The sequence below is a fragment of the Syngnathus typhle genome, linkage group LG11, assembly GCF_033458585.1.
Source record: "Syngnathus typhle isolate RoL2023-S1 ecotype Sweden linkage group LG11, RoL_Styp_1.0, whole genome shotgun sequence".
Taxonomy (NCBI): domain Eukaryota; kingdom Metazoa; phylum Chordata; class Actinopteri; order Syngnathiformes; family Syngnathidae; genus Syngnathus; species Syngnathus typhle.
This window is the reverse complement of record NC_083748.1, coordinates 7,386,772-7,407,983: the sequence shown is the minus strand read 5'-3', so window position 1 is coordinate 7,407,983 and position 21,212 is coordinate 7,386,772. Positions and strand designations below refer to the sequence as shown.

Below are 21,212 nucleotides of genomic sequence, written 5' to 3'. Positions count from 1 at the left end.
TGAATTTTTGTGGGATTTTTTCACCTAGAAAACAAAACAACAAAAGAGATTGATGTATTATTTAGTATCTATTTTTGTAAGTAATATAGGATCGAAATAAAAAAGAGGAAAATTCAACTCTAATTTCAAGTGTATTTTTTTCCCCACTGAAAAAAATCCCACATCAAGAAATAAATCAAATCATGTGCGCCGCAATTATTAGTACTGCCAATGTAGATTATTATTATTATTATTATTATTATTATTATTATTATTATTATTATTATTATTATTATTATAAATTTGGTCGCATTGTCCTATTAAACAACGCATTTACACTTCTGGCGCAGTTACACGCGCCTTGAACACGCACGTACAAAATAATCACGCGTCCGTTTTATAGTCCGCTGATCTGATTGGCTGCAGAGGCGGAACTTCCGGCAGCACCGGTTGGACAGTGGACACGAAGTGAAAGACTTCAGCTGCTTCAAATTGGAAGAAAGTCTGAAGAAAATCGAGTTACGGCTTGTCAAAGAGTAAGAAAGTAGAATACGAAAGCGGGAATATAATAGATTTGACTTCAAACTGAGGGATCGATGGGTTGTCAGCGTTTTTATTCACTCAGATTGGAAGAATAGCAGTTAGCCGGCCAACCGTGTCGTTCTGGTGACTCTTGTGGTGCGTTTACTGACATCGTAAATATGTAAACGAAAGTGTCGTTTTACTCGCTGGACATATTGCAACGATTTTAGAATGATATATTATTGATCACTTGTCATTTAGTTGCAATGTTTCCACGCGTTTGTAACGCATTTGTTTGCGTCCAGTTAATAGTTTGTATTCGATCGATTCAAATATGCGTTGTCGTGCCTAAAATAAAACACTAATAGAAACTTTTTGTCCCGTATCTCTAGTTTTCTGATTACATAACTATTAAACAGTGCTCAAAAAAGTTTAATCGTAACCACTTTTCTGACTTTGTAAAATCAAGCCCTGTGTGTTTGCGTTGATTGTTCAACTATGCACTAACATGTTCTTCTACTGACTATATTTACCTCTTTTTGATCTACTTTCCAAATCTGTTTAAATGCTTTCTTGAAGTCTAGTCTTGTCTTCTAATGGAGTTGTCAGAGCTATTATGTGTCATCATATCATGTATAATTACTTAACTACTTATATATAAATGTTTTTTTTTTTATGTATTAGCTTCACACAGTGCTACTTTTATGAAATGAACAGCCTCGCCTGTTCTTCCAATGCAAGGCGGTAAGGGTTCAATTTCCACTCAGTGACAATGTTAATGTTTGTCTGCCTCTTTATGAGATGATGACTAGGCCAAGCAGACCAGCAGGGATAGACTAGCTTCCCACAACCATTACCAAACAAGTGGTATAGAAAGTGGATGGACAATATTCAAATAACCCCATTTGTTTCTTTGCTCTTCAGATTGTGATGATTCTCACAAATGGACGACATCAACCTCCATTATCGCTTTTTGAACTGGAGAAGGCGAATACGAGAAATTCGTGAAGTACGACCAGTACGCTACCGAGAACGTCTGAAAAGAATGCTAAGGGATGGCGACGTGCTGAGGTAATGTCAACGTGCTTCCGGACTGATTACTTCCACTTTCATTATAAGAATGCCATTTTTGCTTTGTCCCATCATGCATTTGTCTTCTTTCACACGTCAAAGAGTTCCTTAATAGTGTCTTTTTGTTTTTGTAATCTCCGCGCAGGTACCAAGGAAACTCAGATGAAGTCGGCTGTTTTGTAGCGGCGAGGCCATTATCAAAAAGAAAACGCTATTTTGAGGTAAGCGTCAAAGTCATGCTAGAAAAAAAGTCAACGAGTCCACTTGAATTGAATACGTTGATTTCTCTGCTGTGTTTTCAATTTATTTGCTGTCTGTGACAAAAAATGTTCACCAAACAATGCATAGAAATACACAGCTCACCTTCAAATAATTTTTTCGACTGTCGACTTTTAGTACGACTTTCCCGTTTTCTGCTGCTTTGGCTTTGCCAAGGTCTTGGTGGCAGGTATTGTACAATAATATGAAGTCATAATTATGGGCTCGTGACAACACCTCCTCTGTGTAGGTATGTAACGGGGTGTGTTGACGGTGCTCTTCTGACAAACGACCAAAAAATTGGCTGCAATTGCGGTGGGGTGTTAGGCCCATAATTAGCGTCTCTGGGGTGTGTTCGGTAGAAAGAGCTTTCTGTTTTGTAGCGCTGCTGGCCCGCGGGCTCCATCCATCTGCGCTGAAAGTCGACAAATCCGCCTTGGTTTCGAGTCTGGGTCAAGGAAGTGCTGTCAGTGAATCAGTTGGGGAAGTTGAGGGTAGAAGTGCAATCGCCTCCGGTGAGAGGTGTGTTCCACAAACTGTCACATTTTCCTCTCGACACCTACACATGAGGTAGCTCGTCCGATGATGCACTTTTTTTTTTTTTTTTTAAACAATGAGCTGTCCGGAATTGTCTCTTATTTTTTTCCTGAATGGGTGCGGGTTCCGTACCGTCAGTTTTTTCCCCCCACCCCCTCGTCTGCAAATTTATAGTATAGAACGTAATCTTTAATGGAAATCATCTGTAAATTGTGTAGATCCAAGACCGTTATATGTGGAGAAGACCTTGGGGATTGCTTGTGTGTCTCCACCTGCATGAGTCATCATCATTAAGAAATCAATACATTTTCTTAGATCTAAGCTTGCAAGCGTCGGAAATCGTGTGAATACGTCATCCAAGGTCGCATCCAGCCCCTTCAATGATGTGGTTCACCTCTTATTTGTGTGCCTTTGGCATCAATCTTTGAACATTTTTACCCGAGCCCACGGACGTGTTTGCTCATACCAAGCTCTGAACATGAGCGTGCCTGTTGCCATGGCAGCGGTCTGATTAGAATAGGACAATATGTCTTTATAAAACAAAGAACATTCAGTTTTGCAACGTCAACTTACCTCAGCCTCACTTGCCACGTCGGAAACTTAGTCGCTGGCCTTGAAAAATGTATGACTCAGGGTGTGTGCGTGGACTACATAAAATTTTTTGTCGATCTGAACACATCAAATCACCTTCCAAGTATCTTTTCCACTAAAACATTTGATTCGCTTTCCCAGATAGATTTGTCAAGCAATAAACGATGAAATATATTGTCAGATTATATAATAACGTCTTCATATTGCTTAAATTGTGTCAGTTTAAGTTTATATATACTAGCTATAAGGCTGATATTGAAAAGTTTACACACCCCTGTTGAAATGAGACCAACATAAATTCTAAATATTTTTCACTATTATTGTGACCTATAACCTATATCACTTGTAAGTTTTAAAACCTTTTTGGAAGAGGAAGTAACAACAAACAACTGTGTTTAATGTGGTTGCACAAATGTGCACACCCTCTTGTCACTGCAATGTGGCCGCAGCTTGAATTAGTAAGTCGTTCACAGCCAAGTAGTTATTTTTGCCTCAAATTCTGAAAGACACAACTAATCAAACATCAATTCTACAGAACAATCAATTAATCAATTGTTGTTCCACTGCACGGGTTCTTTCTCATTTCACATTTGTGCTTGCTGTCCGTACTGGATAACGACTGCCTTCTAAGAATTGAACAATATTCCAAGTTGTAATAATTTTAGGAGGCTCCTTGTTTTTCTTTCCTTTTTTTTTCTTTTCTTTTCAATCCAGGCCCATGATGTGATCCCGCTGAAGCTTACCAACATTTTTTTTTTTTTTATGAGCTTAAATAATGTCTCCTGACATGGCTGTTTATCAAGTGAGAAGCTCCTCATTGCGTCAATTTGGCCTTAATAATTTGAAGCGTGAAAGATTCTGACTGGATCCAGATGATATTTTTTGGCCACGTGCTCGATGACAAATTCAACTCGTGACGGAGTACGTGCTTCTGCCGACATGGAGCATGGCAGCTGATTGCTGGCCATTGTGGCCAGCGTGCTACTGTGTAACTTGCTTCCACACTTTAGTGCGTTTGCATTTCGTGTCACTGAGCCAAATAATGCGCCAGCCGCAATGAAGCCTCCAAAGTCAAACACAATGTTGCTAGTTTTATCTCCACTTTTCTCCTTTGTCCTCAAAAGAGTCTTTTACAATGGGCAGACAAGAAAATGTCTCCAGAAACATTCTTGTTGAGGACTCAACTTTGGAGGTCACCCCACCTTTGATTTATTGAACTCTAGATGCTCATTTTCAGTGGCAGAAGAAACCATGTTGAAACTTGACGAGCACACCCACCCACCCACGCCAAGCCGGTCTACCGTGTAGCGATACGCTAACCACACCTTTTAACCTTTTCTGCTTGCATGTTATTCTTTCTTATGACTCACAATGTGGGAGGCGCAGGAAGCAAGGGAAGGAAGAAGCCATCTGCGTCAGCCGGGTTGGGGGCTTAATCAGCGACGCGACCTCCTCGTAGATCTGATGTCAGTATTTATGGGCCATCTGACAGTTTTGGAAAGAAAAAAAAAAATCCCTTCTCAATCTCGAGGGATCTTTGAGGTATCTGTTGAGGTCATGGGAAAGAAATCGAAGTTTCCTCTTTCTGGTCACTCTCCGTCTGCCAGCAGAGCGTGTTCGCTTCCACGTAGGAGTCACGTCACATGGCACAAGCCGGTTTCTACCTACTCTGTCACTAGTTTTGATGTAAGGTGAACATCCCACAAGTTGGGGAAAATGGAATTAAAAAGATAGAAGTGAGGAAAACCGCCCGCGTCTGCTTACATGGGTTCCGTTGAATCACCTCAGTTTTAACACGGGATTTTCCAACATCATATTTTTCCTGACTTACTGTGGCTTCTTCTAGGTAACAATCGTGGATACAGGAGTGAGGGGCATGATTGCTGTCGGTTTAGTGCCTCAGCTCTACAAGCTGGACCATCAGCCGGGCTGGCTGCCAAATTCTGTGGCTTTCCATGCAGATGATGGCAAGTACGTGTGACCGTTATTTTTTTCTTCGAGGTATGCGCAGCATGATTCGTGGTCACGTTAAGGCACGTAAAAAATTGCAGTTATGTCTGTCTTGCATTGAGGGAACTTAAAGGAACCTTGACCTATAAACATACGCGTGACACTTATTGCGCAACATTTTTTTCGTAGACATTTGCTTTGGTATGCGCTGTGAATTAATGCATATTCAATCTTTGTGTCTCACACTTCCCCTTAAAAAGTCTCACAGCGGTGGCAACGGAGAAAAATGAACAGCACAATCTGCTTGCTGGTGCCTTTACATTAGTAGACCTTATCTGCATGTTTAGTGGCCCAAGCAATAATCTAAATTTGTCTCTCCATCTCTGTATTTGTTTTAGTTGTGTGTTCATGATTCATTTCTGAAACGAGTATTATCATATTATTGCTGAGAGATGTATAAAATAGGTCCCGAACTGGAAGGATTTTGTGGGGCTGATTTAGCAGGATTCAAATCGGGATAACCAATTAATTGGCTGATTAATGAAAAGGAAAAAAAAACTGTCCCAAAACCTAATGTGAAGACTCATTTTCCTTCAGGCTGTACAACGGAAACACTGTCGGACAACAGTTTGGTCCAAAATGCTGCAGAGGAGATCGAATCGGCTGCGGAATCTCCCTGGAATCTGATGATGGACAGTTGACTGTGTTTTTTACCAAGAATGGAAAAGAAGTAAGTACACTGTGAACATCTTTGGTTCTGTTTTTTTGACTTCCTCGTTCCTGGTTTTGAAAAATATTTCAATACGTGTGCAGGTTGGCAGATTGGACGTGCCGGCCGCCGAGGCTCTCTACCCTGCTGTAGGAATGCATTCGCTGGGCGAGGAAGTGCTGCTGGACCTGCACGCCGAATGGAGGATGGAGGATGATGACGGTCTGATGATAGTGGACAGCCATGAAGATGACTGGGGGCGCCTCCATGACATTAGAGTGTCTGGCACTGTAAGTACCGAAAGTGCAGAAGAAGGTTAATATGGATTTTTTTTATGGCTGAGGACCTATTTTTTTACAATAGGAAATAAACGCTTTGGAGCAATAAAATTTGGGGAACACAAATTGTTTCATTTCCCTGTAATACATTTTGAATTCAAGTTCCCACTTTTCAAATGACAATATTACTGAGTCAATATAGCGAGAGAAAAGCCAAATACAGAAGTAAGTGATGGCAAATTCGTAATGATACAGTCAAATTAATACTCTGGAGAGGTCATTGACCTTCCTCCATTTTACCAACCCCACCCATTTCGGAGACGTCCAGACTGCAGTGTTGGTGTCTGACTCAGATGCTGAGGCGCATTAAATGTGAGCTCAATTACAGGAAGCAAAGAGAGAATCGCAGCCCAATCGCCCTCCAGGCACCAGCAAATAACTTTGGCGTCTGCAACACCTTTTCTTCATGCGTGATTTCTACAAATTAGCCCCCTATCATTTTATTAAAGTCATTCTTTTCTCCGTCAACATGTGACGGCTAAATTCCATTCTACGGCTCTCAGGAAACCTGTTGGGAGAAAAACAAACAAACGGCTTCTCTCCTAATAGCCTCAAGTTATGCAGGGCTTGAACTTGGAAGCTTATCAGGTCCTATTTCTTTACATATATTGTCACTTTTTATCTGAAAAGGTTCACGACTCAATTAGTTTATTGTCTTTTGTTGGTAGTGCAGATTTACAAGTAATAAAGTCAGTGGTTGAACTCAGCTCAGTAGCATTATGATGCCTTACATTTCTGCTGATGTGTTTTGGGACATTTCATCAAGTGTATATTTGAAGTTCTAACACGAGCGTGTTCTTCCCTCAGCTGCTGGAGTACACGGGCAAAGGGAAGAGCATCGTGGACGTGGGCTTGGCTCAGGCCCTTCGGCCCCTCAACACGCGCTTCCACTACTACGAGCTGGAGATCACGGACGCCGGCGAGAAGTGTTACATCGCCCTGGGCCTGGCGCGCAAGGTACGAGGCCGTCAGCGTGAGGGTCCGGAGCCTCCCTTCCACATGTTTTCATTGTTTCCAGTCGACGTGATGATGGATGAGGGAGGGAAAGAATAAATATTATCTCATTGTGCCCTCACATCTGCGTTTCCGTCCGAGGTGGGTTGGGTTGTTCCACTTAGATGCTAATCTGCCTCATTAAGGAGAAGAGTGTAGTCACAGTGGAGGAAAGTTAGTTAGGTGTCGTTTGATTGCGAATGATTCACATTCTGGAAAGGGAAAGAAGATCCGTTGAATGTTTACACATGATCGAGCAGTTGTGTCATTGGAATAACACATTGGAGAAGAAGGGGGCCTCCGACGTGGAGATCTTCTGCCATGTGCTCATTGTTTTCACTTTGCGGCGGCTCACTGACACGCTCGCTCTTTGCTTTGTGCCAGCTGTGTGCAACGCCACTCGCAGCCTGGGAGGTGGCCCATCTATGTTGAGCTTCGCGCCTTCTCTAATCTCCTTCTGAGTCCTTCTGGCATTGATGTGCGCGGGCGTGTCGCGACATCGGAGAATAGAGCTGTCGTTTTCCTGATCGCTTTTCCTGGAATTGTTTTTCCCAGCACGTCTGTGGTGTTTCGAAAGTTTTTTTTTTTTTTTTTTTTTCTTCGCTCGTTCCTTTTGAGCTAATAATCAAAACAGAGGTATCCTTTTTCTCCTGTCAGGGTAAGAATTTGTTATTTACTCAGTCCTTCCACAATGGTTTTATTTCCATGTTCTCTTTGGAGGAAAATGAATCAATCTTTACTCCAGAGAACCTGCCTTTAATTTGAGTTTGTTTTCTTTCACTGCGCGTATGTTTTGTAATGTCCAAGTCCAGGACAAGAAGAACCGTCATGCCAGTCTGATCGGTCAAGCTTGTGACGCATGTCAGCCATCTCCTTCCACAGGGAGGGAAAGTCAAGGCTGATCATGTCAAAAGCATTTGGAAGCAAAATGTTTATATGACTTTTAAAACAACCTCACCCTGTTAAGTGCACAAGTTGAAGAGTTGAAGGCAAAAGCTAGAGAGCGCTCAAGTGCTCACTGACATAAACTAGAAGCTTCTGCTGTCTGGCTTCTGCAAATTTGCCAAAAGGGAAAATCTCACCCTGCAGCATGGCATGAAGAGTTGAAGGATTTGATGCAGAGCTTTTTATCTCTTCTTAATAGATCAGCTTCCACATCTGTGAAGACCTCAAGTAAACCAGGCTCAAAGAGGGCCAAAGAGAAAAAATATATTTGAATGCTTACTTGACTGAACTTTTGAATTTGATCCCACAGGATTATCCTAAAAACAGACATCCAGGTTGGAGCAGAGGGTCCATTGCGTATCACGCTGGTCAGTATTCAAAATTGATTATTCATTATTTGTCAGCGGGTAAAAACTGGACACGTCTTACATTGTGACGCAGTGAGGTAACCCCAGATTTCATTTGTAGATGACGGCAAGTTGTTCCAGGGCAGCGGTGTCGGCGACGCCTTCGGCCCACGTTGCTTCGAAGGGGACCTCATGGGCTGCGGCATCATGTTTCCACGAGACTTCAGCCATGAGGGCGGAGGCGAGTCGCCTGAAGCTTCATCTGACGGTCACGCCATCACATCCTATTTAACTGTCCGTCTTTCTCCCGACGACCTTGTTTAGATGATGTGGATGATTGGGACCTGGAAATATTGCCGCAGCCCAGCCAGGTTCAGAACGACTTGTACGCGAGCAATGACGATGACGACGAGGAGGGGGAAGACATGGAGGGAACTAAGGTCACGGTGAGACGCTGCCAAGACCGCTCTAAGCCGGGAGGGAGCTCCTTTGGTGCAGCGCTCTTCATTCGTCCTTCTGCTGTCCTCTTGCGACAGGTGTTCTTCACCCGCAATGGAAAGGTGATGGGGCGTAGGGAGGTGGCCTTACCGGTAGGAGGCTTCTACCCCACTATCGGCATGATGAGCAACGGCGAGAAGGTTAAAGTGGACCTGCACCCCCTCAGCGGCTGAACGCCGACGCGGGACTCCGTCACCTCATCGTCAACTGGCTGCTGCTTGTAGAGGTCACGTCAGGATGGAACCGTGGCCTTCTCATGCTGTAAGAGTCAAGTCACTTTGATTCGAAACGATCCAAATGTTTCTTGAAGTTCTAATTGTAGCACACATTGTGGTGTTGATGTTGGATAAAAAGAAACAGCAATCAACTTATTCCCCTCATTTAGTCTGCAGCCTAACGCCACATAAATGGTGCATTACCGACACCAAGTGGTGAGAGGCTTGTACTGCAGTTATTGTTTCACTTCATTGCCTCAAACTTGGCTTGAAGTCTGGGCCTGTCCAAAAGAACACAACGTTACTCCTACTACTCTTGTATGGCTACACAACTGAATTGTGCCCTTATAGTGGATGAGCAATTGTCGAACATTGTCAAGGTATGTTGCTGATGTAGATGGATGGACAAAAATACATTATTTTTTCAAAAAAGAGTAATTTTCTGATAATTGTGTAAAATGTTTTGTGACCTGATGATCTCACACTAATGTGCCACAGCTCAGTGTTTGGGAAACACTGCCCGAACCAATTCTTTGGAAAAAATATAGCTTTATTTCCCTCCATTTAGGTGATTTGATCCTCTTTGTTTGGTTTGTTTTCATTTTCTTGGTATTGTAATGTTGCTAGTGTACATGTTAGCAAACCACACATCATTTTGCAAGCTTTTTATCAAATAGTAAAAGGGAAGATGTTGATGGAAGGATAATTAATGACCAAAAACACAATTGCAAATGTCTAAATGTTCTTGACAATGAAGCCATAACTATGACTTATTGCTCTCAGGTATATTTAAATATCAAAACCAATCATCTTTTTATTTATTCAAGTCACAGATGTTTTCTGCATTGTGTTGCATTTTCTTTGCCTTGCTTTTTTTTTTTTTTTCCTCGAAGGGGGGGGTGAGTCCTTTGTGTTCAAATAATAGAGGATTCCCGTTTTTTAACACTAAGATTTGCTTTCTGTCACCTGCACTTTCAGCAGTTTTTCTGTTCCTCCACAGACGCGCACACAAAGAAGGTTGTTGTATGGTCCATCTTGTCCCTCATGCCACAAACGTGTATGCCAGGTTCACTGAACACTAAAATGGGCCTTGGTGTGATGTAAATGTGGGATAGGCTCCAGCTTGGCTGTGGGACCCCTTAGTTGCATAAGTAGCATATTGTAAAGAGTGTGAATGTTGAATTTGTTTGTAAAATCTGCATCAGATCAGCCACCCTTAGACTGTTCTGACCAAAGTGCCTGACAATTGTTGTCTGCAAATTAGCATGTACTGTTTATTCATGTCAGCAGTTTTCACAGTTCTGTTTAAAAAATGGCCAAATGGTGCTAAAGTACACATTGTCAAATCAATCAACCAGGCCAGGCCTTATGTACGGCTCTGTGAAGCAATCTAATAATGCCCAAATGTTGTGTATACAATATATGTATTATTGATATTTGATTATTTACTGGTGCCTGTGTACATATTAAATGTCCTATTCTGTACCAGTGTTTTCTTCTGACTTATACATTTTTGTGTGCAATAGGCAGTCATGCTGAACCTGCTTGATTCATGATGGACAATTCAGAACCTAAATGAATGCCACTTGGAAAAACGTGTCAGGGAATTTTTGGCTCTTTTGGTGACTGCGTCTGGCTCGAGGACAAATCTGACAGGTTACACAATTTAAATCATAATTTTGTTAGATTAAAGTAAAAATTAGATTTACAGAAATCAAAATGTTAAATTAGCCTTCAAAATATAAAATATGATCACGTTTGTAATCCATCCTTTATGTTTTCTACCGCTGAAATCCATGGTTGCGTCAAATCAGCCAATCACAGCTACCCTTCAGTGTAGGGTGACGCCAGGTCGGACAAAAAAAGCGCGATTTTTATTGGACAATACGGTGCCAATGGGGTCGTGAGGTATAATTCCATCCGCTTTATTTAAAATTTCAGCTGGTTAGCTGGTGTGTGCCAGGCAAGCTAGAAAGATGGCGAAGAGTAAAAAAGATGACTTTTACCGAACATTTAAAGAGTGAGTGGACCGAAGAATTCGCATTTGTGGAGAGAGGAGCCTCATATGCAATGACATAATTGCATAAATGAAACGCTACGCCACTTTGAGACACGACAGGCTACGCTAGTTTTGCTAGCGCATTAGCTATTGTGAAGAACGAAAACAGTTCGCTGATGGCGAGTATTTCAACATTTACGCTTGATGTGGCCAATGAACTCAGACGGATAAAAGACAACCCTCTGAACCGTTCACGATCGGGCCATTATGACTGATGAGAGCCTCAACGCCAGCATGAAGCTCAACCTCACCGCATATCAACCGGGCTTCAAAGCCACCCCAGAAGTCTCATTAATGGTGAGTTTTTTTCTTTCTAGGCTTCAATATAAAAACAGATTGCCTTTTAATATTTTATTATTCTTGAACATAAAACAATACTACTGAAGTGGAATCTGTTATACAAAATTAAAATAATAAAGCCAAATCTATCTAAATATTGTTTACCTCACACAATCAATTATGAAGGGGGAAAAAAAATCTGAAAATATATTAATCAGGAGCACTTTCTCAATGTCTGGTAGTAAGAACAATTTGTGAGATTCATTCTCAAAGGCTAAAAATAACATTTACACCAATGTGACATTAACTCTCTTTGGATCTCAATAAGGCTAATATGGCAATTCCAGTTTCTATTAAGGTGTTCGGCAAAAATAAAGGCTTGTCAGAGCAGCTGCCCATTTGTTTTTTGTCTTTGTTATCTGAGAGGTTTTGTGTCCAGTCATTTAATTATTGCCTTTAGTATAATAGGAAAAGAAAATGTGATATCTGACTCCTCTCAAAGTATATTCAGGAGTTCTCTTAACCAACTGACAAACAATTGACAAAAGTAAAACCAAAATGAAAGCCTTCAGAAATAAGAGGCAGCTGTTGCACGATGCTGAAGACAAATTAGGTTAATGTTGAGATGCTCAGTTTTCATCGTCGTCGTAGTAACGGTTCTTTTTGATGATGTCTTCCGCCGTCAGCTCCTCTGCGTCGCTCTCGACTTTATCCTCTGCGTCGCTCTCGACTTCATCCTCTGCGTCGCTCTCGACTTTATCCTCTGCGTCGCTCTCGACTTTCTCCTCGTCCCAGAAGCCGACGTCCTGTAAGGTGCGATTCTGTTTGGGCTGCGCGGGCGGTGATGGGGACGCCGAGGTGTCAGGAGAGATGCTCCGGGAGCGGTTATTAGCCAGTGGGCTTCCTTCCTGTGCAGGTTCACCGTATTGATGGTCGGTCTCCGTGACATCATCCAGGCTGCTTTGACTGACTACTTCCCTAGCGATTTGCTTTTCACTCTTCTCTCTCTTCCTCTGTAGCTCCTCCACTTTCTCGTCTGCCTTTCTTTCTTGAGATGAGCTTTTTTCCTCCAGGGACTCTCTCCATTGCTGTAGCGCCTTGAGAGGCCGACGAGGCTCCCTGGGAATGGCGGTGGCTTCCAGGCTCGGCTGGGCAGCCGTGAAGGGCCGACAGCGCTCCCTTAGGGAAGAGCTCCTCCTCAAGCTCGTCAATTCCGCACGCTCGACACTGTGAGATGACGAAGCCGAGGACAGAGAATCGTCCTCTGGGGGCCACTTGGCCCTCCAGGCTCGTCCCGCGGTGCTCCCCTCGAAGGCCGGGCTGCGCAAGCCTGCGCCGAGGGCGGACTCGCCGGCGGGGGGCGGCCAGGCGATCCTCAACCTGCGTGTCTCGGCCGGCTTCTCCGCAGAGCTGCCGGCCGTATGCAACCGAGTTTCCAGATGGGCGGCGAGGTCGGTGACTTTGACTGCCGGTGATGATTCCTCAGAAGTCGGGGTCAGTTGCTTGTCCGACATGCTCTCGATTGACTCGGTTCTCCTCCTTGCCGCTTCCAGTAGTTGCTCTGGGGACTTTGCCACCTCCTCTTCGCCCTCTTCTCCGTCCTTGCGAGGCGCCCACAGCTCCTTGTGAGGCCGGTGGCCGAAACCCTCGTCGTAATTGCCCTTGGCTTTAAACAGTTGACTGAAATGTGGCTTGCAGTACACGTTGCCGTGCAGGGAGGCAAAGTTGCCTAGGCTGAAAACAAGAACTATATTAGTCAAAAGTTGCATTTAAGGTAACATTTTGGACAGGAAAGCAACCTGAGCTTTGTGCTACAATGGACACAGCGGAAGCAACTTTTGTGGTAGATGTGCTGAAGAGCCGCCAATCTCTCCAGAGGATACACCGTCTTCTGACAAGCAAAGCATGTTTCCTTGGCTGGAGGGCAGAACTTCTGAAACACAGACACACGGGAATGTATAGTAGGCATCTTGTCTACTGACAAGAGCTGCATCGCTGGACTCACCCTGGATGGTTTTGAGATCTCACTGCTGCCATCACCTGGAACATACAATACAGTTGCGGTGCGTTCAGCTTTGCGATTGACGCCGACCTGGCCGGTGACTCACCATTGCACTCGGTTTCAGGTATCACTTTATGAATTGCAGATAGAGATATTTTGGAGGGAAGCACTTCTGGGGTCACAGCCTGGATAAAAACAAAACGGCTATTATGCACAAAGTGTAAACGGTGATCACAGTGGGGAACATTCGAAAGGACAGGAGGGCACTGATAAATCAATACGTACATAACCACGCAAACAAAGTCACAGCTCCAAATGTCAAAGTTCACATTCAACTGAAAATTTCACTTCATCTACTTGTTCCAGTCCATTCCTGTAAAACTAAAATCATTAGTGGAAGTGGAAAAAAGATTCCATCGACCCAAAACGCCCACACAGGCCTCTCATTTTTTAAATTGACTTAATTATTACTCACAGATTTGGCGTTGCTTTGTTTGGACACAGCAGCAGAGTATTTTGCCAGCTTCTCCCTCAGTGACATCTTCTCCAGCACGCGGTCACACACTGATGGAGCACAAAGTTCATGTTTTTCTGCTGTCAAGCTTAGCAGTGCGCTGATATTCATATTGAATCTCACCAGATGTTTGCTCCATGTCTTCCGACGAGGCACTTTGTCTTGTCGACCTGTAATCCTGAATGAAAGAGGGAGAATGATGTTTGAACATTAGCACCGGACGCCTCCCTTAACCTTAACGCCTAATTCAATCAGTGCACTTTAGTTATCAGCTTATCATTACTCACAGGCCACTTACACAAAGCGAGGCTGCCTTCCTGTCTTTGAGCAAGACCGTGCTCCAAATGTTACACTCCCACGCAGTCTAGACGCTGGTTACAATGTTATGGCCCGAACGAGCCGTCATATCAAGCCAAGCGTGATTGATCGTTAAGGCGGACCGATGAGAGCGCGGTGAGAAAATGTGGAGCGTGAGATAACGCAGGTCTGGATGACTGAGTAGCCCTAGGTCAGGAATGTTCCTAAATTCCTCACTTGGTCAAGGTGAGCTCTTGGCGGATTTTGTGTACTGAAAACATCCTTTAGCTTTACATTACTTGCAACCGTTAAGAAAAATGAGTCACGCAAGGTGTTTAACTCTCATATATATCAAACCTAAACCCTTGGTGTTCTATATAAAAACTCCATTTTGAGCTACTACAGACTCAATACACAATATTTTTCAGCGACACTCTTCGTGCTTCATTTTTTAACCACATATGAAAGGAAAACAAAATGGCAGCCGAAGAGCTCGATTATAATGGGTTCATCTTTCTGCTTAATTTATATTCCACAAACGCACTATTAATCAGAATCCCGTGTTTAGTCTCGTGTGGCCGCATAGAACACATTATTGTAGTGACCCTTTTTTTTTTTCTTCACTTCCCCTTTAAGGACTGTGAAGGAAAGGGAACTCAACAGTTTTACTCTAATCAAACTGTTTGATTGTACTTCTATTTTTTGCGGTGTGAGAATTCAGCAAACCAGATGTCACCTTGAGTGAGGTGTCTGTCTTCTCAAACTTCATCTTCAGATTGTTGAGTGGCACTTTTTGCTGTTCACGGGGGCTGGTCGGAACTTGTTCGTCAGGCTCTTCGAGTGCTTCGCTGTACATCGGCGCATCTTTGTCCATCCCACTCCGATCTTCCGCTCGTGGAGACGCTGGGGGCGTGAAGACTGGATCGCTGACAGGGATGCTAGGCGGATCTTCTCGAGGAGGCCGCCAGACCACTGGGCTCTTTGAACGGGGTGGCTCGCTGACGGAAGACGCTCTAGCCACGACAGGAAATGTGCTTTGATTGTTTATGGGCGCCGAGATGAATGGAGTCTTGTCCTGCCGGCCGCCGTTCCCTGCTTGCTCCCAGCGCTTCTTCAACGCACTAAGGTTGCTGGTGCGCTGGGAGGACGATGCGCCGTCAAATCCCTAAAAGACGAGACAGAAAGGAAACATTAACGCACAGCCAGTGTTTGCTGAAACTGAAAATGCCACAATCTTCTCGCTTGGCTTGACTGGCCCATTTGCAGAACAGCTGTTAAAGATCGTCCCGGGAATACTGCTAATGTCTCTGCTGAGTCGGCTTGAGTCGGCAAAACGAATGGCCCAAGACATATCGAACATGGCTGAGCGTGCATGCCGCATTCCATTGTGAACAACTTCACCTTGACTAAAACACAGAGGAAGGCTCTGTTTGCCTTTCATGCCAATAATAACGCAAGCGGCAAGACGCAGCAGCAGACTGGAAGCTGCTGTGTGACCTTCAAAAAAACTTCCTGAATTGTGAAAGAGGAATGACACGTTGAAGAAAAAGCGGATCTGTACATGGGCGTCAATCACGCAAAAGAAAAATCTCAGCTTACTTTTCTAGGCATGCCTGGTCATTTAAGAACATCTGATCTCGGTTTTATTGTTATGTTGCAAGATTGCAATTTGGATTGCTGTCATCAGCCACCCACAAGATACCCGAAATGGACCCTGGCTAAACAGTATGCCAACATTTAGATGCAGAAGAAAAAAAGAAAAAAGCAGACAGTGTGCAAAAAGCCCAAAGTAACACAAGCCAAATGAAAAGAAACCCAAAGCAAAAAGTAAGTCAACCTGTGGCCAAGAGGAGGCAGCAAGGTGTGCGAGCGCGTCCTCCGCTCGGTCCTCTTCCGATGAGCATGAGGTGGAAGTGTGCCAGATGTGAGCCACCAGACTAAATAAGCTCCCGCTACTTAGTCCAACCCCTCCGCCACCAGGAAAGAGTCAGAAAGCCCAGCAAACTCAAGCAGGAAATGATACATAGGAGCAAAGTTAACTCTTTGTGCTCTCATAGGATAGAAAGCTCTTTATTGCAAGCACCACGCGTGCAAGCAGGCCTGCGTTAAAACCTGACCGTGCAATGTTTTCAATGTTTATCTGAAACAAACAACCCAATAGACAAGCAGTCTGTGCACTTTATAGTCCAGATGAGAACAATTGTGATCAAAGTATGATCAAATAGAGTTCTTATCTTATTCTGCTTTCGGCTGCTCCCGTGAGACGAGTAAAAATATTAGGAACAGCTCTCAGTAAGATGTAGTATTTTTTCTACAGCGTCGCAAAAACAACCACCAAAACCAATGATTCTCATTCTTTATAAAGGCAGAATGTCCAACTCGAATGGATTATTGTGGCCGGTGGATCTGGTAAGAGAATGTTCTTGACTTTTCCTATCGACATTATACATCCAAACAATACTTGCCAACAATCCTTTCAGCTCTTTTAATGTTGACGTGGGCTTCTTGGCAGCATCCCTTATCACATTTCTCCTGGACTTAACGCCAACTTTAGAAGGAGCCCCGCCGAGTGTGGGTAATGTTCCGGATGTGGCGCTTTTTCTCCATCTGTTAAAAGTCTTCATCGTGGCCTATTTTGCGTAGCCTATGCGATCTCCTGCCAACTGCTTTCTCCCTCTACAGATTTTGTCCTCTTTCATGCCTTTTTTCCTTTTGAGACTAGAGCTTTAGCTTTATGATGCGTGCCAACAAACATCGGGACATGTCATTAAACTTAGATTTAGCGAGATTTTTCATCTGTGTCCTTTATTGTGATCACAGCCAAACCAACGGAGACAAGTTTTAATCTTGTGTTTCGGACATTGCTTTTTGGATAAAGATTGATGATTTATAAATCCTCCCAAGATCAAAGCCAACCACTGTTTGTTTTGAAAAACCAATAAAAAACAAAATACTTGGATGTTGACACTCAAAACCTAAGGAAGGATTTTGGTGCTTTTTCCGGATTGCCCTTTACATGACAGCAACAACGTGGCACTCAAACAGGTTTCACGGCTCGACTTCACCCTTTTATTTCCACTTGGTCAAACCTTGCAATTAGTTTATCCTTGAAATTTAATGACTTCCATTGTGAGGACTTGCACATGCACACGCACGCAAACGACAGATGGTCTTTTTCTGCCGCTTAGCCCCAACTACAGCAGGGAACTATTTTCTAATAGTTTTGACAATGACGCATCCCTGAGCACAAAAAGGTCATTCTTAGTTAACTAAAATTAATCATATTTCAAACTTAAAAACAACACAACTTTAGGTACACACAGCCATATTACCTTGGTTTTTTTCATGATAGTGGCTGGTCAGTTATCCATGTCGTAGCAGTAATAATAATAATAATTGTTGGTCCAGGCATGTGTGTTTTATCTTTCATTCAGACAAAGCAGCAAACAAACACCGGCACATTGCGAGCAGATTACACTGATTGAGGGCGGATTATGGGTTCGATGACCTGCCCATTGCTACTGGTGGCCAATGAGAGGTCAACTAGGACAACACAATTTGCCAAGACTTGTCTTGCCAGTCAGTATTTTTGATTCAGTTCAAAGTTCAAACAGCCACTGATGACGCTAAACATAGATGCAGTAAACCTTAGTTTTCAGGTGAATAAGAAAATTTAGGTTGATTTGTCAATCTTGTGACAATTCAACTCGGTGACCAACTGAAATATCAACCGCACTAGCGGATTTACTTGGCGTTGATTTAATTAATTTAAAAGAAGATGACTGGAATTTGGGAACACATTACACGCACATGAAAAAATTAAAATAAATTGGAGGTTGAACTTTGGAAGTTACAGTGTATTTGAAGCATCTAATTTTGTACTTACTCCTTTCCTTTTATTTGTATTTATCTCCTCTGCAGCTTTCTGATACCTGAGGGGAGAGGGGGGTTAAAAAAAAAAAAACTTCAATACATGTGCAACTCGAATCCTTTTGTTAACTCACTTGGAGAAGCGCTCAGCAATGGCGTTACTTCTTCCTGGCCCACCGACCAGGGACAACTCCTTTGCGGTGACACGCACTGACTGCGTCACCCACGACTTTCGACTGAACGGAGTAGTCCCTTCCATCTTCGCAGCTACCTAAAAAAAAAAAAAACACACAAACAAATGTCGGACATCAGCACACACACTCCAATCGCTTATCCTTGGCCAAAGTTTTATGCCACACAAATCCAAATAAACATACAAAGTACGACATTCCGGGTATTGACACGTTCAAACTTGCACTCCCTTGCCTGCTTGATTTCAAAACGAAAAGTGCAAACATCTAGGCTGTTATTTTGGGAAGGCCAGCGCATACTGTGCTTTGCGGATAGAATTCACTGGCTGCTCATAACCACACGGCTCAAAACACACAGTCGCTATTTAACTTTATTCTGACCCAGCCGTATCATAACAGCGGCAGACAGATGATAACCCTCCATTACCTTTTCTGTGTTTAGTAGAGTGGAACGTCCAAAGGTCTGGGAATGAATCCCACTATTGATGTTCACAGTGTGCTCTATAAACATGATTTAGGAGCAATGGGAAAGATCGAGGAGCTATGTTAAGACAAACTAAAAAACAAAATGAAGTATTGGAGTGTGAAATACTGTTTTTGAGAGCACTGACATTACCTCGATGGACTGATCACTGATATTTCCTCAGTATGGTACAGCAGCCTCTGACCATTTCTGTGTCCAAAAAAAGTTCCTATTTTGATGGACCGACATAAAAATAAACAAATCATGGAGAGGAAAAAAAATATACATTGTAGCTGTAATTTGTGCTCGCCCTGCCGCTGCGTGTAAATCACGTGATTAGTCATCAAACTGTCCTTTGAAGCCTTCAAGGAGTGGCATTTATATTCACCTACAAGCACAGATTGTCTCAATGTCTCGTCTTACGTAAATACAATGTGTCGTGTGTACTTTAGACAAATCATTTAACCGTGTCGCTTGCAGTCTTGACCATGTGAATTAACATGATTACATTTTATAGCATCATTTGCCACCACATGTAATGTGTTTCAGTTAGGCTTCGATGTGTGATAACAGTGGGGTTGTTTGACAATGTTAAGAAGTCATCGCTTTTTGTCATTCGTTTCATTGAATGTTTCTGTTAAATGAATCGAAATAATAGATTAGGGGAAAAAGTGTGGCGTGTCTCAGAGTGTGACAGAGCACATTGCCTTCTGACAGTCTTTGCTTTAGGACTTGTCTGAAGTCATTACAATCACAGATTATGACAAATGGAAAGGGAGTGCTGGGCTGGGCCATGCTTCTGCTCTTTTGGGTCAATAGAATATTACGACTGGCGTTCAGCTCTGAGAGTTCTACATGAACAAAGCCAACAGGACAAGAGTCCTCAATTTGCATTTTTTAGTGCAAGGTCCATACCGAATGTATTCAAGTTACCCTTACCAAGTAACCACAGCACACTCAAATACTGACGCAGTCTAGACAGTCAGAAGCAAATCGGTGGAAAAACATTCATTAATACGTAACAGACTTCAGAGGAACTTTAGGATTTAAATAAATTAATTGACAGAACGTATGATTAGTTGAACCTTTGAGTAAGACTGGAGAAGCCTGCTCCTGTAAATTCCGAAACAGCTAGTAAATCATTAATTTAAGTACTGGTGTACTAAATGATGGCTGGATATGAAAATAATTTTTTTTTTTTTTTTTTTAAACGTACTTGAAAACATGGGATCTGATTTGGAATTATATTGTTAGTCGATCAAATGTTTGAATTTACGGTAAGTATAGAGCCTAAACTATAGGCACTCGGTTTAATAAGAAATCATCCATAAATGGCGCATTATGACGACGACGAATTTACGTTCAACGTATGACTCATAAAGGACTGGATTTAATAAAAAATATATCTATTTTACGGTCTTGCGTTAAAAAGCTGTCTTACCTGTACACACTTCCGTGAAGTTTTGACGAAACTCCAAGACACCTGACACTCGCTACAGCCCGATGCATGGTTGCCAGATCCAGCTGATAGTCTTGGTTAAGGATATCGCGGAAGCTGAAACGGGCGATTCCTGCATTATGTCCCTCTGTTGTAGTTAATCAAGATAGGAAAATAGACGGAACAAACCAAATGAAAATACGGATAATTTGTTATATCGCTTGATCAAACTGCTGCAATTAAACCGTCAAACTTGGCAACCCTCTCACCGTGAGGGCAGATTGAGGTGGAGTGAAATGAAAGGTGTCACAGGAGTGGAGGAGGCAGGTCATGTGACTTTATGCACCAATGAGCTTTGGTCTTACGTTACTTCTACCTGCCCTAGTTTTGTTTATTGTCCCTAGTCAGAAAGTGTACTTTTACAAGTCAAACGCCCACAGAATAAAAGATGAGAATTACACACGTTCTTAGTGGATATACAAACGCAACATTGTTAAGAAAGAAAAAGAAGAAAATGAAAAAATCCATCGAGTAGTTTCGATCGTGAATTATGTAATAAGATAAGCAAAGGGCGTTTTAATTAAGCATTAACACTATCTTCGTTAGTCAGTCATGTTGCTAGTTCATACTGTATTATCATAATTGCTAACTTATTTACAATGATAAGAAGCACCGTGAGCTCCATGTTTTACCCACCTGTGACATTCACTTTTGCAGCGTGGACTTCATAGTGAAAAGTGAACGACCGTGTTTCTCTCATCAAGTATTACATTCTGCAAACACAATGATAACTAACAATATAATTATGCAGCAACTTTGCATATATTTATGCAGCAATTAACTATTCCACGGCAAGCCACAGTTTGGTATTACGTTGTATTGGTAAATTGTGGCTGCGATGTTGTAATTTGCGGCCATCACTTAGTATTCCTGGCCACAATTTACTATTTAGTAGTTACTAGTTAATATTTCGTGGCCTCGCTTTAGTGTAAATTGAAATGTAATTACTGTGCTGTACTGAAGCATTTTGAGAAGAAAATCAATGCAGGATTAATTTGAAATGTTTAATTCCATTTGAATGAGCATTATTGTTGTGAAGAAGGGGCTGAAGCAGGGGCGCGGGTTGTTATGCTGAGCTCCCCCCCC

At 42.7% G+C, this 21,212-nt stretch overlaps 2 protein-coding genes across 6 annotated transcripts; one reads left to right on the top strand and one right to left on the bottom strand.

Annotated features, from left to right (window-relative positions):
- The first annotated feature begins 389 nt into the window (after nt 1-389).
- spryd3 (SPRY domain containing 3) lies at nt 390-10,438 on the top strand. 2 transcript variants are annotated; one of them, XM_061290903.1, is made up of 11 exons: nt 390-515; nt 1,426-1,572; nt 1,718-1,793; nt 4,805-4,929; nt 5,506-5,638; nt 5,722-5,907; nt 6,763-6,912; nt 8,204-8,261; nt 8,362-8,481; nt 8,565-8,686; nt 8,777-10,438. In XM_061290903.1, the coding sequence occupies exons 2-11, from the start codon at nt 1,445-1,447 to the stop codon at nt 8,909-8,911; spliced, it is 1,233 nt and encodes a 410-aa protein (XP_061146887.1). In that variant the 5' UTR covers nt 390-515; nt 1,426-1,444; the 3' UTR covers nt 8,912-10,438. The 2 variants fall into 2 exon arrangements, with proteins under 2 accessions (XP_061146887.1, XP_061146889.1); XM_061290905.1 differs by lacking the exon at nt 390-515 and adding an exon at nt 516-657.
- Nucleotides 10,439-11,348: 910 nt separating this feature from the next.
- LOC133162016 (LIM domain and actin-binding protein 1-like) lies at nt 11,349-20,348 on the bottom strand. Of its 4 annotated transcripts, XM_061290859.1 has the most exons (12): nt 20,070-20,348; nt 18,782-18,857; nt 18,593-18,666; nt 18,109-18,245; nt 17,991-18,036; nt 14,841-15,269; nt 13,931-13,985; nt 13,769-13,857; nt 13,400-13,478; nt 13,297-13,331; nt 13,091-13,224; nt 11,349-13,025 (listed from the first exon to the last, which is right to left on the bottom strand). In XM_061290859.1, the coding sequence occupies exons 4-12, from the start codon at nt 18,231-18,233 to the stop codon at nt 11,921-11,923; spliced, it is 2,097 nt and encodes a 698-aa protein (XP_061146843.1). In that variant the 5' UTR covers nt 18,234-18,245; nt 18,593-18,666; nt 18,782-18,857; nt 20,070-20,348; the 3' UTR covers nt 11,349-11,920. The 4 variants fall into 4 exon arrangements, with proteins under 4 accessions (XP_061146843.1, XP_061146845.1, XP_061146844.1 ...); XM_061290861.1 differs by lacking the exon at nt 20,070-20,348 and having other exon boundaries at nt 18,777-18,863; XM_061290860.1 differs by lacking the exons at nt 18,593-18,666; nt 18,782-18,857.
- Between the last annotated feature and the right edge of the window lie 864 nt (nt 20,349-21,212).